The sequence below is a fragment of the Salvelinus fontinalis genome, chromosome 16 (assembly GCF_029448725.1).
Source record: "Salvelinus fontinalis isolate EN_2023a chromosome 16, ASM2944872v1, whole genome shotgun sequence".
NCBI classification, from domain to species: Eukaryota; Metazoa; Chordata; class Actinopteri; order Salmoniformes; family Salmonidae; genus Salvelinus; species Salvelinus fontinalis.
In genome coordinates this window covers 47,974,800-47,991,278 of record NC_074680.1, presented here as the reverse complement: position 1 = coordinate 47,991,278, position 16,479 = coordinate 47,974,800, and the positions used below count along the sequence as shown (strand labels likewise).

The window sequence follows — 16,479 nt, the reverse complement described above, 5'->3', positions numbered from 1 at the left end:
CCTTCTCAACACATTACAGTGTGTAGATAGTGTTCAGTCTCACTTCTCCTCTCTCCTACTCAACACATCACAGTGTTCCAGTCTCACTTCTCCTCTCTCTCCTTCTCAACACATCACAGTGTTCCAGTCTCACTTCTGCTCTCTCTCCTTCTCAGCACATCACAGTGTTCCAGTCTCACTTCTCCTCTCTCTCCTTCTCAACACATCACAGTGTTCCAGTCTCACTTATCCTCTCTCCCCTTCTCAACACATCACAGTGTTCCAGTCTCACTTCTGCTCTCTCTCCTTCTCAGCACATCACAGTGTGTAAATAGTGTTCAGTCTCACTTCTGCTCTCTCCTTCTCAACACATCACAGTGTTCCAGTCTCACTTCTCCTCTCTCTCCTTCTCAACACATCACAGTGTTCCAGTCTCACTTCTCCTCTCTCTCCTTCTCAGCACATCACAGTGTTCCAGTCTCACTTCTCCTCTCTCTCCTTCTCAGCACATCACAGTGTTCAGTCTCACTTCTGCTCTCTCTCCTTCTCAACACATCACAGTGTTCCAGTCTCACTTCTGCTCTTTCTCCTTCTCAACACATCACAGTGTTCAGTCTCACTTCTCCTCTCTCCTTCTCAACACATCACAGTGTTCCAGTCTCACTTATCCTCTCTCCTTCTCAACACATCACAGTGTTCCAGTCTCACTTATCCTCTCTCTCCTTCTCAACACATCACAGTGTGTAGATAGTGTTCAGTCTCACTTCTGCTCTCTCTCCTTCTCAACACATCACAGTGTTCCAGTCTCACTTCTGCTCTCTCTCCTTCTCAACACATCACAGTGTGTAGATAGTGTTCAGTCTCACTTCTGCTCTCTCTCCTTCTCAACACATCACAGTGTTCAGTCTCACTTCTCCTCTCTCTCCTTCTCAACACATCACAGTGTTCCAGTCTCACTTCTCCTCTCTCTCCTTCTCAGCACATCACAGTGTTCCAGTCTCACTTATCCTCTCTCTCCTTCTCAACACATTACAGTGTGTAGATAGTGTTCAGTCTCACTTCTCCTCTCTCCTACTCAACACATCACAGTGTTCCAGTCTCACTTCTCCTCTCTCTCCTTCTCAACACATCACAGTGTTCCAGTCTCACTTCTGCTCTCTCTCCTTCTCAGCACATCACAGTGTTCCAGTCTCACTTCTCCTCTCTCTCCTTCTCAACACATCACAGTGTTCCAGTCTCACTTATCCTCTCTCCCCTTCTCAACACATCACAGTGTTCCAGTCTCACTTCTGCTCTCTCTCCTTCTCAGCACATCACAGTGTGTAAATAGTGTTCAGTCTCACTTCTGCTCTCTCCTTCTCAACACATCACAGTGTTCCAGTCTCACTTCTCCTCTCTCTCCTTCTCAACACATCACAGTGTTCCAGTCTCACTTCTCCTCTCTCTCCTTCTCAACACATCACAGTGTTCCAGTCTCACTTCTCCTCTCTCTCCTTCTCAGCACATCACAGTGTTCCAGTCTCACTTCTCCTCTCTCTCCTTCTCAACACATCACAGTGTTCCAGTCTCACTTCTGCTCTCTCTCCTTCTCAACACATCACAGTGTTCCAGTCTCACTTCTGCTCTCTCTCCTTCTCAACACATCACAGTGTTCCAGTCTCACTTCTGCTCTCTCTCCTTCTCAACACATCACAGTGTTCCAGTCTCACTTCTCCTCTCTCTCCTTCTCAACACATCACAGTGTTCCAGTCTCACTTCTCTTCTCTCTCCTTCTCAACACATCACAGTGTTCCAGTCTCACTTCTCCTCTCTCTCCTTCTCAACACATCACAGTGTTCCAGTCTCACTTCTCCTCTCTCTCCTTCTCAACACATCACAGTGTTCCAGTCTCACTTCTCCTCTCTCTCCTTCTCAACACATCACAGTGTGTAGATAGTGTTCAGTCTCACTTCTCCTCTCTCTCCTTCTCAACACATCACAGTGTTCCAGTCTCACTTCTCCTCTCTCTCCTTCTCAACACATCACAGTGTTCCAGTCTCACTTCTCCTCTCTCTCCTTCTCAACACATCACAGTGTTCCAGTCTCACTTCTGCTCTCTCTCCTTCTCAACACATCACAGTGTTCCAGTCTCACTTCTCCTCTCTCTCCTTCTCAACACATCACAGTGTTCCAGTCTCACTTCTCTTCTCTCTCCTTCTCAACACATCACAGTGTTCCAGTCTCACTTCTCCTCTCTCTCCTTCTCAACACATCACAGTGTTCCAGTCTCACTTCTCCTCTCTCTCCTTCTCAACACATCACAGTGTGTAGACAGTGTTCCAGTCTCACTTCTGATCTCAGTAGTCATTACTGTGATCCAGTCTCTTTCTACCCTGGCCCCTGACCTCTGACCCCTGACCTCTGACCCCTGACCTCTGACCCCTAACCCCTGACCCCTGTACTCTCCGACAGCAGCTCTCCTTCCATTGACGTGTTCTACCCTGACCCCTGACCCCTGTGTGAGCTGTACTCTCTGACAGCAGCTCTCCTTCCATTGACGTGTTCTACCCTGACCTCTGACCCCTGACCCCTGTACTCTTCGACAGCAGCTCTCCTTCCATTGACGTGTTCTACCCTGACCCCTGACCCCTAACCCCTGACCCCTGTACTCTTCGACAGCAGCTCTCCTTCCATTGACGTGTTCTACCCTGACCCCTGACCCCTGACCCCTAACCCCTGTACTCTTCGACAGCAGCTCTCCTTCCATTGACGTGTTCTACCCTGACCCCTGACCTTTGACCCCTAACCCCTGTACTCTCCGACAGCAGCTCTCCTTCCATTGACGTGTTCTACCCTGACCTCTGGCCCCTGACCCCTGACCCCTGACCCCTGTACTCTCCGACAGCAGCTCTCCTTCCATTGACGTGTTCTACCCTGACCCCTGACCCCTAACCCCTGACCCCTGTACTCTCCGACAGCAGCTCTCCTTCCATTGACGTGTTCTACCCTGACCTCTGGCCCCTGACCCCTGACCCCTGACCCCTGTACTCTCCGACAGCAGCTCTCCTTCCATTGACGTGTTCTACCCTGACCTCTGGCCCCTGACCCCTGACCCCTGACCCCTGTACTCTTCGACAGCAGCTCTCCTTCCATTGACGTGTTCTTCCTTCTCCCACTCTCACCAAGGTCCCCATGTAATCCCATGTTCCTGTCAGTCCACAGACCAGAAAGTGTTGACCCCCAGACCAGCACAGTGTACCACCCTCACGGCTCCGGGCCGGCCCAACACTGTAGCCAGTCCTACTACGGCTGCTGCCCAGACGGCACCACAGCAGCCGGGGGGACAAGGGGTCTAGGCTGCCCACAGGGGTCCCGCTGGGCTCCACGCCCTGAGCAGGCTTTCTGTACAACCACCAGGTAGACCACACACACACACACACACACACACACACACACACACACACACACACACACACACACACACACACACACACACACACACTCAAACTCTCCCTCCCTCTGTCTGTCTGACTAAATCCCTCCCTCTCTGTCTGTCTGACTAAATCAATCCCTCTCTGTCTGTCTGACTCCCTCCCTCCCTCTCTGTCTGTCTGACTAAATCCCTCTGTCTGTCTGACTAAATCCCCCCTCTCTGTCTGTCTGACTAAATCCCTCCCTCTCTGTCTGTCTGACTAAATCCCTCCCTCTATGTCTGTCTGACTAAATCCCCCCTCTCTGTCTGTCTGACTAAATCCCTCCCTCTCTGTCTGTCTTACTAAATCCATCCCTCTCTGTCTGAATAAATCTCTCCCTTTCTGTCTGTCTGACTAAATCCCTCCCTCACTCTCTGTCTGTCTGACTAAATCCCTCCCTCCCTCTCTGTCTGTCTGACTAAATCTTTCCCTCTATGTCTGTCTGACTAAATCTTTCCCTCTATGTCTGTCTGACTAAATCTTTCCCTCTCTGTCTGTCTGACTAAATCCCTCCCCCCTCTCTGTCTGTCTGACTAAATCCCTCACTCCCTCTCTGTCTGTCTGACTAAATCTTTCCCTCTATGTCTATCTGACTAAATCCATCCCTCTCTGTCTGTCTGACTAAATCCCCCCTCTCTGTCTGTCTGACTAAATCCCTCCCTCTCTGTCTGTCTTACTAAATCCATCCCTCTCTGTCTGACTAAATCTCTCCCTTTCTGTCTGTCTGACTAAATCCCTCCCTCACTCTCTGTCTGTCTGACTAAATCCCTCCCTCCCCCTCTGTCTGTCTGACTAAATCCCTCACTCCCTCTCTGTCTGTCTGACTAAATCTTTCCCTCTCTGTCTGTCTGACTAAATCCCTCCCTCCCTCTGTCTGTCTGACTAAATCTCTCCCTCTCTGTCTGTCTGACTAAATCTCTCCCTCTCTGTCTGTCTATATCAATCCCTCTCTGTCTGTCTGACTATATCAATCCCTCTATGTCTGTCTGACTAAATCTCTCCCTCTATGTCTGTCTGACTAAATCTCTCCCTCTGTCTGTCTGACTAAATCTCTCTGTCTGTCTGACTATATCAATCCCTCTATGTCTGTCTGACTAAATCCCTCCTTCTGGCTGTCTGACTAAATCCCTCCCTCTCTGGCTGTCTGACTAAATCCCTCCCTCTCTGGCTGTCTGACTAAATCTTTCCCTCTCTGTCTGTCTGACTAAATCCCTCCCTCCCTCTGTCTGTCTGACTAAATCTCTCCCTCTCTGTCTGTCTGACTAAATCTCTCCCTCTCTGTCTGTCTATATCAATCCCTCTCTGTCTGTCTGACTATATCAATCCCTCTATGTCTGTCTGACTAAATCTCTCCCTCTATGTCTGTCTGACTAAATCTCTCCCTCTGTCTGTCTGACTAAATCTCTCTGTCTGTCTGACTATATCAATCCCTCTATGTCTGTCTGACTAAATCCCTCCTTCTGGCTGTCTGACTAAATCCCTCCCTCTCTGGCTGTCTGACTAAATCCCTCCCTCTCTGGCTGTCTGACTAAATCCCTCCCTCTATGTCTGTCTGGCTAAATCCCTCCCTCTCTGTCTGTCTTACTAAATCCCTCCCTCTCTGTCTATCTGACAAAATCCCTCCCTCTCTGTCTGTCTGACTACATCTCTCCCTGTCTATCTGACTATATTCCTCCCTCTCCGTCTGGTTACTAAATCCCTCCCTCTCTGTCTGTCTGACTATATTCCTTCCTCTCTGTCTATCTGACTAAATCCCTACCTCTCCGTCTGGTTACTAGATCATTTACATTTACATTTAAGTCATTTAGCAGACGCTCTTATCCAGAGCGACTTACAAATTGGTGCATTCACCTAATGACATCCAGTGGAACGGCCACTTTACAATAGTGCATCTAAATCTTTTAAGGGGGGGGGGGGGGGCAGAAGGATTGCTTTATCCTAGGTATTCCTTGAAGAGGTGGGGTTTCAGGTGTCTCCGGAAGGTGGTGATTGACTCCGCTGTCCTGGCGTCGTGAGGGAGTTTGTTCCACCATTGGGGTGCCAGAGCAGCGAACAGTTTTGACTGGGCTGAGCGGGAACTGTACTTCCTCAGTGGTAGGGAGGCGAGCAGGCCAGAGGTGGATGAACGCAGTGCCCTTGTTTGGGTGTAGGGCCTGATCAGAGCCTGAAGGTACTGAGGTGCCGTTCCCCTCACAGCTCCGTAGGCAAGCACCATGGTCTTGTAGCGGATGCGAGCTTCAACTGGAAGCCAGTGGAGAGAGCGGAGGAGCGGGGTGACGTGAGAGAACTTGGGAAGGTTGAACACCAGACGGGCTGCGGCGTTCTGGATGAGTTGTAGGGGTTTGATGGCACAGGCAGGGAGCCCAGCCAACAGCGAGTTGCAGTAATCCAGACGGGAGATGACAAGTGCCTGGATTAGGACCTGCGCCGCTTCCTGTGTGAGGCAGGGTCGTACTCTGCGGATGTTGTAGAGCATGAACCTACAGGAACGGGCCACCGCCTTGATGTTAGTTGAGAACGACAGGGTGTTGTCCAGGATCACGCCAAGGTTCTTAGCGCTCTGGGAGGAGGACACAATGGAGTTGTCAACCGTGATGGCGAGATCATGGAACGGGCAGTCCTTCCCCGGGAGGAAGAGCAGCTCCGTCTTGCCGAGGTTCAGCTTGAGGTGGTGATCCGTCATCCACACTGATATGTCTGCCAGACATGCAGAGATGCGATTCGCCACCTGGTCATCAGAAGGGGGAAAGGAGAAGATTAATTGTGTGTCGTCTGCATAGCAGTGATAGGAGAGACCATGTGAGGTTATGACAGAGCCAAGTGACTTGGTGTATAGCGAGAATAGGAGAGGGCCTAGAACAGAGCCCTGGGGGACACCAGTGGTGAGAGCGCGTGGTGAGGAGACAGATTCTCGCCACGCCACCTGGTAGGAGCGACCTGTCAGGTAGGACGCAATCCAAGCGTGGGCCGCGCCGGAGATGCCCAACTCGGAGAGGGTGGAGAGGAGGATCTGATGGTTCACAGTATCGAAGGCAGCCGATAGGTCTAGAAGGATGAGAGCAGAGGAGAGAGAGTTAGCTTTAGCAGTGCGGAGCGCCTCCGTGATACAGAGAAGAGCAGTCTCAGTTGAGTGACTAGTCTTGAAACCTGACTGATTTGGATCAAGAAGGTCATTCTGAGAGAGATAGCAGGAGAGCTGGCCAAGGACGGCACGTTCAAGAGTTTTGGAGAGAAAAGAAAGAAGGGATACTGGTCTGTAGTTGTTGACATCGGAGGGATCGAGTGTAGGTTTTTTCAGAAGGGGTGCAACTCTCGCTCTCTTGAAGACGGAAGGGACGTAGCCAGCGGTCAAGGATGAGTTGATGAGCGAGGTGAGGTAAGGGAGAAGGTCTCCGGAAATGGTCTGGAGAAGAGAGGAGGGGATAGGGTCAAGCAGGCAGGTTGTTGGGCGGCCGGCCGTCACAAGACGCGAGATTTCATCTGGAGAGAGAGGGGAGAAAGAGGTCAAAGCACAGGGTAGGGCAGTGTGAGCAGAACCAGCGGTGTCGTTTGACTTAGCAAACGAGGATCGGATGTCGTCGACCTTCTTTTCAAAATGGTTGACGAAGTCGTCTGCAGAGAGGGAGGAGGGGGGGGGAGGGGGAGGAGGATTCAGGAGGGAGGAGAAGGTGGCAAAGAGCTTCCTAGGGTTAGAGGCAGATGCTTGGAATTTAGAGTGGTAGAAAGTGGCTTTAGCAGCAGAGACAGAAGAGGAAAATGTAGAGAGGAGGGAGTGAAAGGATGCCAGGTCCGCAGGGAGGCGAGTTTTCCTCCATTTCCGCTCGGCTGCCCGGAGCCCTGTTCTGTGAGCTCGCAATGAGTCGTCGAGCCACGGAGCGGGAGGGGAGGACCGAGCCGGCCTGGAGGATAGGGGACATAGAGAGTCAAAGGATGCAGAAAGGGAGGAGAGGAGGGTTGAGGAGGCAGAATCAGGAGATAGGTTGGAGAAGGTTTGGGCAGAGGGAAGAGATGATAGGATGGAAGAGGAGAGAGTAGCGGGGGAGGAAGAGCGAAGGTTGGGACGGCGCGATACCATCCGAGTAGGGGCAGTGTGGGAAGTGTTGGATGAGAGCGAGAGGGAAAAGGATACAAGGTAGTGGTCGGAGACTTGGAGGGGAGTTGCAATGAGGTTAGTGGAAGAACAGCATCTAGTAAAGATGAGGTCAAGCGTATTGCCTGCCTTGTGAGTAGGGGGGGAAGGTGAGAGGGTGAGGTCAAAAGAGGAGAGGAGTGGAAAGAAGGAGGCAGAGAGGAATGAGTCAAAGGTAGACATGGGGAGGTTAAAGTCACCCAGAACTGTGAGAGGTGAGCCGTCCTCAGGAAAGGAGCTTATCAAGGCATCAAGCTCATTGATGAACTCTCCAAGGGAACCTGGAGGGCGATAAATGATAAGGATGTTAAGCTTGAAAGGGCTGGTAACTGTGACAGCATGGAATTCAAAGGAGGCGATAGACAGATGGGTAAGGGGAGAAAGAGAGAATGACCACTTGGGAGAGATGAGGATCCCGGTGCCACCACCCCGCTGACCAGAAGCTCTCGGGGTGTGCGAGAACACGTGGGCAGACGAAGAGAGAGCAGTAGGAGTAGCAGTGTTATCTGTGGTGAGCCATGTTTCCGTCAGTGCCAAGAAGTCGAGGGACTGGAGGGACGCATAGGCTGAGATGAGCTCTGCCTTGTTGGCCGCGGATCGGCAGTTCCAGAGGCTACCGGAGACCTGGAACTCCACGTGGGTCGTGCGGGCTGGGACCACCAGGTTAGGGTGGGCGCGGCCACGCGGTGTGAAGCGTTTGTATGGTCTGTGCAGAGAGGAGAGAACAGGGATAGACAGACACATAGTTGACAGGCTACAGAAGAGGCTACGCTAAAGCAAAGGAGATTAGAATGACAAGTGGGCTACACGTCTCGAATGTTCAGAAAGTTAAGCTTACGTTGCAAAAAAAATAAAAATAAAAGATCTGATTGACTAAAATGATATAGTACTGCTGGCTGGTGAAGTAGCCTGGCTAGCAGTGGCTGCGTTGTTGAAAGTGAAGCTGGCTAGGTGACCTCGACAATTTCTCTAAATTTCTCTAAACTACACAATTATCATGGATACAAGGACAGCAAAGACAACTAGCTAACACTACGCTAATCAAGTCGTTCCGTTGTAATGTAAGTTTCTACAGTGCTGCTATTCGGTAGAAGTTGGCTAGCTAGCAGTGTTAGCTAGCAGTGTTGGCTAGGTAGGAGGACGGCAGCGCGGCAGGCGAAAATAGCTGGCTAGCTAACCGATAATTACTCAAAGCTACACAATTATCCTAGATACAAAGATAGCAAATAAAACTATGTAGCTAGCTAACACTACACAAATCAAGTCGTTCCGTTGTAATGTAATCGTTTCTACAGTGCTGCTAATCGGTGGCTAGCTGGCTAGCTAGCAGGGTTGACTACGTTACGTTACGTTAGGACGAGAATACCTGGCTAGCGAACCTCAGCGAACCTCGATAACTACACAATTATCTCTGATACAAAGACGGCTATGTAGCCAGCTAAGTAGCTAGCTAAGATCAAACAAATCAAAGATAGCAAAGACAACTGTGTAGCCAGCCAACACTACACTAATCAAGTCGTTCCGTTGTAATGCACTCGTTTCTACAATGCTGCTATTCGGTGGCAAGCTGGCTAGCTAGCAGTGTTGGCTACGTTGCGTTACGTTAGGACGAAAATAGCTGGCTAGCGAACCTCAATAACTACACAATTATGTTTGATACAAAGACGGCTATGTAGCTAGCTAAGATCAAACAAATCAAACCGTTGTACTGTAATGAAAATGAAAATCAGACCGTTGTACTATAATGAAATGTAATGAAAAGTTATACTACTATTGGGTAGACGGTGGACGTTTGCTAGCTGGCTAGGTGCTGGGCAGATAGCAGTGTGGACTACGATAGACGACGAAATGCGATAATTACGCAATTATCTTTGATACACAGACGGCTATGTAGCTAGCTAAGAAGAAATTGCTAAGGTTGGACAAATTAAACCGTTGTACTATAATGAAATGTAATGAAATGTAATGAAAAGTTATACTACCTGCAGAGCGAATGCAAATGCGACCGCTCGCTCCAAACCGGATGTGAGTAGATCCCTCCCTCTCTGTCTGTCTGACTATATTCCTCCCTCTCTGTCTGTCTGACTAAATCCCTCCCTCTCTGTCTGTCTGACTAAATCCCTCAGGTATGGATGTTGCAGGGATGGTGTGACTGTATCACAGAGGCCCAACAGGGAAGACTGTCTGGAATATGTTCCTCAAGTAAGGATCTGTACTTTCTCTATAACCTCCTCTCTGAGCCCCTCTCTATCCTATAACCCCCTCTCTGAGCCCCTCTCTATCCTATAACCTCCTCTCTGAGCCCCTCTCTATCCTATCACCTCTCTGAGCCCCTCTCTATCCTATCACCTCTCTGAGCCCCTCTCTATCCTATAACCTCCTCTCTGAGCCCCTCTCTATCCTATAACCTCCTCTCTGAGCCCCTCTCTATCCTATCACCTCTCTGAGCCCCTCTCTATCCTATAACCTCCTCTCTGAGCCCCTCTCTATCCTATAACCCCCTTTCTGAGCCCCTCTCTATCCTATAACCTCCTCTCTGAGCCCCTCTCTATCCTATCACCTCTCTGAGCCCCTCTCTATCCTATAACCTCCTCTCTGAGCCCCTCTCTATCCTATAACCCCCTTTCTGAGCCCCTCTCTATCCTATAACCTCCTCTCTGAGCCCCTCTCTATCCTATCACCTCTCTGAGCCCCTCTCTATCCTATCACCTCTCTGAGCCCCTCTCTATCCTATCACCTCTCTGAGCCCCTCTCTATCCTATAACCTCCTCTCTGAGCCCCTCTCTATCCTATAACCTCCTCTCTGAGCCCCTCTCTATCCTATAACCTCTCTGAGCCCCTCTCTATCCTATCACCTCTCTGAGCCCCTCTCTATCCTATAACCTCCTCTCTGAGCCCCTCTCTATCCTATAACCTCCTCTCTGAGCCCCTCTCTATCCTATCACCTCTCTGAGCCCCTCTCTATCCTATAACCTCCTCTCTGAGCCCCTCTCTATCCTATAACCCCCTTTCTGAGCCCCTCTCTATCCTATAACCTCCTCTCTGAGCCCCTCTCTATCCTATCACCTCTCTGAGCCCCTCTCTATCCTATAACCTCCTCTCTGAGCCCCTCTCTATCCTATAACCCCCTTTCTGAGCCCCTCTCTATCCTATAACCTCCTCTCTGAGCCCCTCTCTATCCTATCACCTCTCTGAGCCCCTCTCTATCCTATCACCTCTCTGAGCCCCTCTCTATCCTATCACCTCTCTGAGCCCCTCTCTATCCTATAACCTCCTCTCTGAGCCCCTCTCTATCCTATAACCTCCTCTCTGAGCCCCTCTCTATCCTATAACCTCTCTGAGCCCCTCTCTATCCTATAACCCCCTCTCTGAGCCCCTCTCTATCCTATAACCTCCTCTCTGAGCCCCTCTCTATCCTATAACCTCCTCTCTGAGCCCCTCTCTATCCTATAACCCCCTCTCTGAGCCCCTCTCTATCCTATAACCTCTCTGAGCCCCTCTCTATCCTATAACCCCCTCTCTGAGCCCCTCTCTATCCTATAACCTCCTCTCTGAGCCCCTCTCTATCCTATAACCTCCTCTCTGAGCCCCTCTCTATCCTATAACCCCCTCTCTGAGCCCCTCTCTATCCTATAACCTCCTCTCTGAGCCCCTCTCTATCCTCTAACCTCCTCTCTGAGCCCCTCTCTATCCTATAACCCCCTCTCTGAGCCCCTCTCTATCCTATAACCTCCTCTCTGAGCCCCTCTTTATCCTATAACCTCCTCTCGGAGCCCCTCTCTATCCTATAACCTCCTCTCTGAGCCCCTCTCTATCCTATAACCTCCTCTCTGACCCCCCCCCACCTCTCTCTCTCTCTCTCTCTCTCTCTCTCTCTCTCTCTCTCTCTCTCTCTCTCTCTCTCTCTCTCTCTCTCTCTCTCTCTCTCTCTCTCTCTCTCTCAAAACCTTATGCCCCCTCTCTCTCTATCCAAGGTAAGTTGCTAGCATTCAACTTCTCTTATAAAAAAACTATCAATCTTCACATAATCACTAGTTAACTACACATGGTTGATGATATTACTGGTTTAACTTGTTTGTCCTGCGTTGCATATAATCAATGTGGTGGCTGTTAATTTATCATTGAAACACAGCCTACTTCGCCAAGCGGGTGATGATTTAACAAAAGCGCATTCGCGAAAAAAAAACACTAGTTGCACGACTGTACCTAACCATAAACATCAATGCCTTTCTTAAAATCAATACACAGAAGTATATATTTTTAAACCTGCATATTTAGCTAAAAGAAATCCAGGTTAGCAGGCAATATTAACCAGGTGAAATTGTGTCACTTCTCTTGCGTTCATTGCACGCAGAGTCAGGGTATATGCAACAGTTTGGGCCGCCTGGCTCATTGCGAACTAATTTACCAGAATTTTACGTAATTATGACATAACATTGAAGGTTGTGCAATGTAACTGCAATATTTAGACTTATGGATGCCACCCGTTAGATAAAATACGGAATGGTTCCATATTTCACTGAAAGAATAAACCTTTTGTTTTCGAAATTATAGTTTCCGGATTAGACCATATTAATGACCTAAGGCTCGTATTTCTGTGTTTATTATATTATAATTAAGTCTATGATTTGATATTTGATAGAGCAGTCTGACTGAGCGCTGGTAGGCAGCGGCAGGCTCGTAAGTATTCATTCAAACTTTAATGCGTTTGCCAGCAGCTCTTAGCAATGCTTGAAGCACAGCGCTGTGTATGACTTCAAGCCTATCAACTCCTGAGATTAGGCTGGCAGTACTAAAGTGAACATCCAATAGTCAAAAGTACATGAAATACAAATGGTATAGAGAGAAATAGTCCTATAATTCCTATAATAACTACAACCTAAAACTTATTACCTGGGAATATTGAAGACTCATGTTAAAAGGAACCACCAGCTTTCATATTATCTTATCATATCTCTACTCAGCAAACTGGACGCAGTTTATCACAGTGCCATTCGTTTTGTTACTAAAGCACCTTATACGACCCACCACTGCGACCTGTATGCCCTAGTCGGCTGGCCCTCGCTACATGTTCGTCGTCAGACCCACTGGCTCCAGGTCATCTACAAGGCTATGCTAGGTAAAGTGCCGCCTTATCTCAGTTCACTGGTCACGATGGCTACACCCACCCGCAGCACGCGCTCCAGCAGGTGTATCTCACTGATCATCCCTAAAGCTAAAACCTCATTTGGACGCCTTTCCTTCCAGTTCTCTGCTGCCTGCGACTGGAACGAATTGCAAAAATCTCTGAAGTTGGAGACTTTTATCTCCCTCAACAACTTTAAAAATCTGCTATCCGAGCAGCTAACCGATCGCTGCAGCTGTACATAGTCCATCTGTAAACTACCCACCCAATTTACCTACCTCACCCCCCATACTGCTTTTATTTATTTACTTTTCTGCTCTTTTGCACACCAGTATCTCTTCTTGCACATGATCATCTGATGATTTATCACTCCAGTGTTAATCTGCTAAATTGTAATTATTCGATTTATTGCCTACCTCATGCCTTTTGCACACATTGTATATAGATTCTCTTTTTTCTACCATGTTATTGACTTGTTTATTGTTTACTCCATGTGTAACTCTGTGTTGTCTGTTCACACTGCTATGCTTTATCTTGGCCAGGTCGCAGTTGCAAATGAGAACTTGTTCTCAACTAGCCTACCTGGTTAAATAAAGGTGAAATAAAAAAAATAAAAAAATAAAAATATGTTCTCATGTTCTGAGCAAGGAACTTAAACGTTAGCTTTTGTACATGGCACATTTGCACTTTTACTTTCTTCTCCAACACTTTGTTTTTGCATTATTTAAACCAAATTGAACATGTTTCATTATTTATTTGAGGCTAAATTGATTTTATTGATGTATTATATTAAGTTAAAATAAGTGTTCATTCAGTATTGTTGTCATAATAATTGTCATTATTACAAATATATACAGTTGAAGTCGGAAGTTTACATACACCATAGCCAAATACATTTAAACTCAGTTTTTCACAATTCCTGACATTTAATCCTAGTAAAAATTCCCTGTCTTAGGTCAGTTAAGATCACTTTATTTTAAGAATGTGAAATGTCAGTATTATTGTAGAGAATTATTTATTTCAGCTTTTATTTCTTTCATCACGTTCTAAGTGGGTCAGAAGTTTACATACACTCAATTAGTATTTGGTAGCATTGCCTTTAAATTGTTTAACTTGGGTCAGACATTTCGGGTAGCCGTCCACAAGCTTCCCACAATAAGTTGGGTGAATTTTGGCCCATTCCTCCTGACAGAGCTGGTGTAACTGAGTCAGGTTTGTAGGTCTCTTTGCTCGCACACGCTTTTTCAGTTCTGCCCACACGTTTTCTATAGGATTGAGGTCAGGGCTTTGTGATGGCCACTCCAATATCTTGACTTTGTTGTCCTTAAGCCATTTTGCCACAACTTTGGAAGTATGCTTGGGGTCATTGTCCATTTGGAAGACCCATTTGCGACCAAGCTTTAACTTCCTGACTGATGTTTTGAGATGTTGCTTCAATATATCCACAATTTTCTTTCTCATGATGCCATTTATTTTGTGAAGTGCACCAGTCCCTCCTGCAGCAAAGCAACCCAACAACATGATGCTGCCACCCCCGTGCTTCACGGTTGGGATGGTGTTCTTCGGCTTGCAAGTCTCCCCCTTTTTCCTCCAAACATAACGATGGTCATTTTGGCCAAACAGTTCTATTTTTGTTTCATCAGACCAGAGGACATTTCCCCAAAAAGTACGATCTTTGTCCCCATGTGCAGTTGCACACCGTTGTCTGGCTTTTTTATGGCGGTTTTTGAGCAGTGGCTTCTTCCTTGCTGAGCAGCCTTTCAGGTTATGTCGATATAGGACTCGTTTTACTGTGGATATAGATACTTTTGTACCTGTTTCCTCCAGCATCTTCACAAGGTCCTTTGCTGTTGTTCTGGGATTGATTTGCACTTTTTGCACCAAAGTAAGTTCATCTCTAGGAGACAGAACGTGTCTCCTTCCTGAGCGGTATGATGGCTGCGTGTTTATTCTTGCGTACTATTGTTTGTACAGATGAACATTGTACCTTCAGGCATTTGGAAATTGCTCCCAAGGATGAACCAGACTTGTGGAGGTCTCCAATTTTTTTTCTGAGGTCTTGGCTGATTTCTTTAGATTTTCCCATGATGTCAAGCAAAGAGGCAGTGAGTTTGAAGGTAGGCCTTGAAATACATCCACGGGTACACCTCCAATTGACTCAAATGATGTCAATTAGCCTATCAGAAGCTTTTAAAGCCATGACATCATTTTCTGGAATTTTCCAAGCTGTTTAAAGGCACAGTCAACATAGTGTATGTAAACTTCTGACCCACTGGAATTGTGATACAGTGAAATAATCTGTCTGTGAACAAAGTACTTGTGTCATGCACAAAGTAGATGTCCTAACCGACTTGCCAAAAACTATAGTTTGTTAACAAGAAATTTGTAGAGTGGTTGAAAAACGAGTTTTAATGATGCCAACCTAAGCGTATGTAAACTTCCGACTGTATATAATAAAATCGGTTTCGGCTTCTTTTGATCCTCCAATAATCGGTTTCGCCGTTAAAAAATCCTAATCAGTCGACCTCTAGTTTAGTGTGTTTCAAATTTCCCAGAAGTGGTTAGATTCTATGGATTCTTCAATCACATTGAGCTGATTTCTAAAGTGCTGTTCCTTCTTTTTCCGTAGTGCATTTCTGTATTGTTTTAGTGATTCACCATAGTGAAGGAGTAGACTCAGGTTTTCTGTATTGTTTTAGTGATTCACCATAGTGAAGGTGTAGACTCAGGTTTTCTGTATTGTTTTAGTGATTCATCATAGTGAAGGCGTAGACTCAGGTTTTCTGTATTGTTTTAGTGATTCACCATAGTGAAGGCGTAGACTCAGGTTTTCTGTATTGTTTTAGTGATTCACCATAGTGAAGGCCTAGACTCAGGTTTTCTGTATTGTTTTAGTGATTCACCATAGTGAAGGTGTAGACTCAGGTTTTCTGGGTCTCTATGTTTTTGGTTGGACAGGTTTCTCAATTTCTTTCTTAGTTTTTTGCGTTCTTCATCAAACCACTTGTCATTGTTGTTCATTTTCTTAGGTTGTCTGCTTGACATTTTTTGATTTGATAGGGAACCTGAGAGGTCAAATATACTGCTTAGGTTTTCTACTGCCAAGTTTACACCTTCACTATTACAGTGAAATGTTTTGTCCAGGAAGTTGTCTGAAAGGAATTGAATTTGTTGTTGCCTAATTATTTTTTGGTAGGTTTCCACACTACTTTCCTTCCATCTATAGTATTTCTTAATATTGTTCAGTTCCTCTGGCTTTGATGCCTCATGATTGAGTATTGCTCTGTTCAAGTAGACTGTGATTTTGCTCTGATCTGATAGGGGTCTCTCTCTCTCTCTCTGTCTCTCTGTCTCTCTGTCTCTCTGTCTCTCTCTCTGTCTCTCTCTCTGTCTCTCTCTCTGTCTCTCTCTCTGTCTCTCTCTCTGTCTCTCTCTCTGTCTCTCTCTCTGTCTCTCTCTCTGTCTCTCTCTCTGTCTCTCTCTCTGTCTCTCTGTCTCTCTGTCTCTCTGTCTCTACCTCTCTCTCTCTCTCTCTCTCTCTCTCCCAGGCTCCTCCTCCAGCTGAAAACAGTATCCAGTGTCGTCTGACCACCTACGGGTGCTGTTTCGACCGTATGTTCGTAGCCGCAGGTCCCAATGGAGAGGGCTGCCCAAACCCACCATACAACGGTAGGACAGGGGAGGGGGAGAAGGGAACGGGAGGAGGGGGGGGGAAGAGAGAATAGGTGTGGTGAGGAAGGGAGGAGGGAGGAGGGAGAAGGGAAGAGAGAATAGGTGTGGTGAGGAAGGGAAGA

The 16,479-nt window shown here is 47.4% G+C and overlaps 1 protein-coding gene across 1 annotated transcript in view; it reads left to right on the top strand.

The window, feature by feature from the left end:
• Nucleotides 1-16,479, top strand: part of LOC129813286 (papilin-like) — a 78,675-nt gene that overhangs the window by 58,760 nt on the left and 3,436 nt on the right. The window contains exons 16-18 of the mRNA XM_055865609.1: nt 3,174-3,375; nt 9,687-9,762; nt 16,234-16,354. Coding sequence (XP_055721584.1) covers nt 3,174-3,375; nt 9,687-9,762; nt 16,234-16,354 — 399 coding nt within the window. The remainder of the gene's footprint in view (nt 1-3,173; nt 3,376-9,686; nt 9,763-16,233; nt 16,355-16,479) is intronic.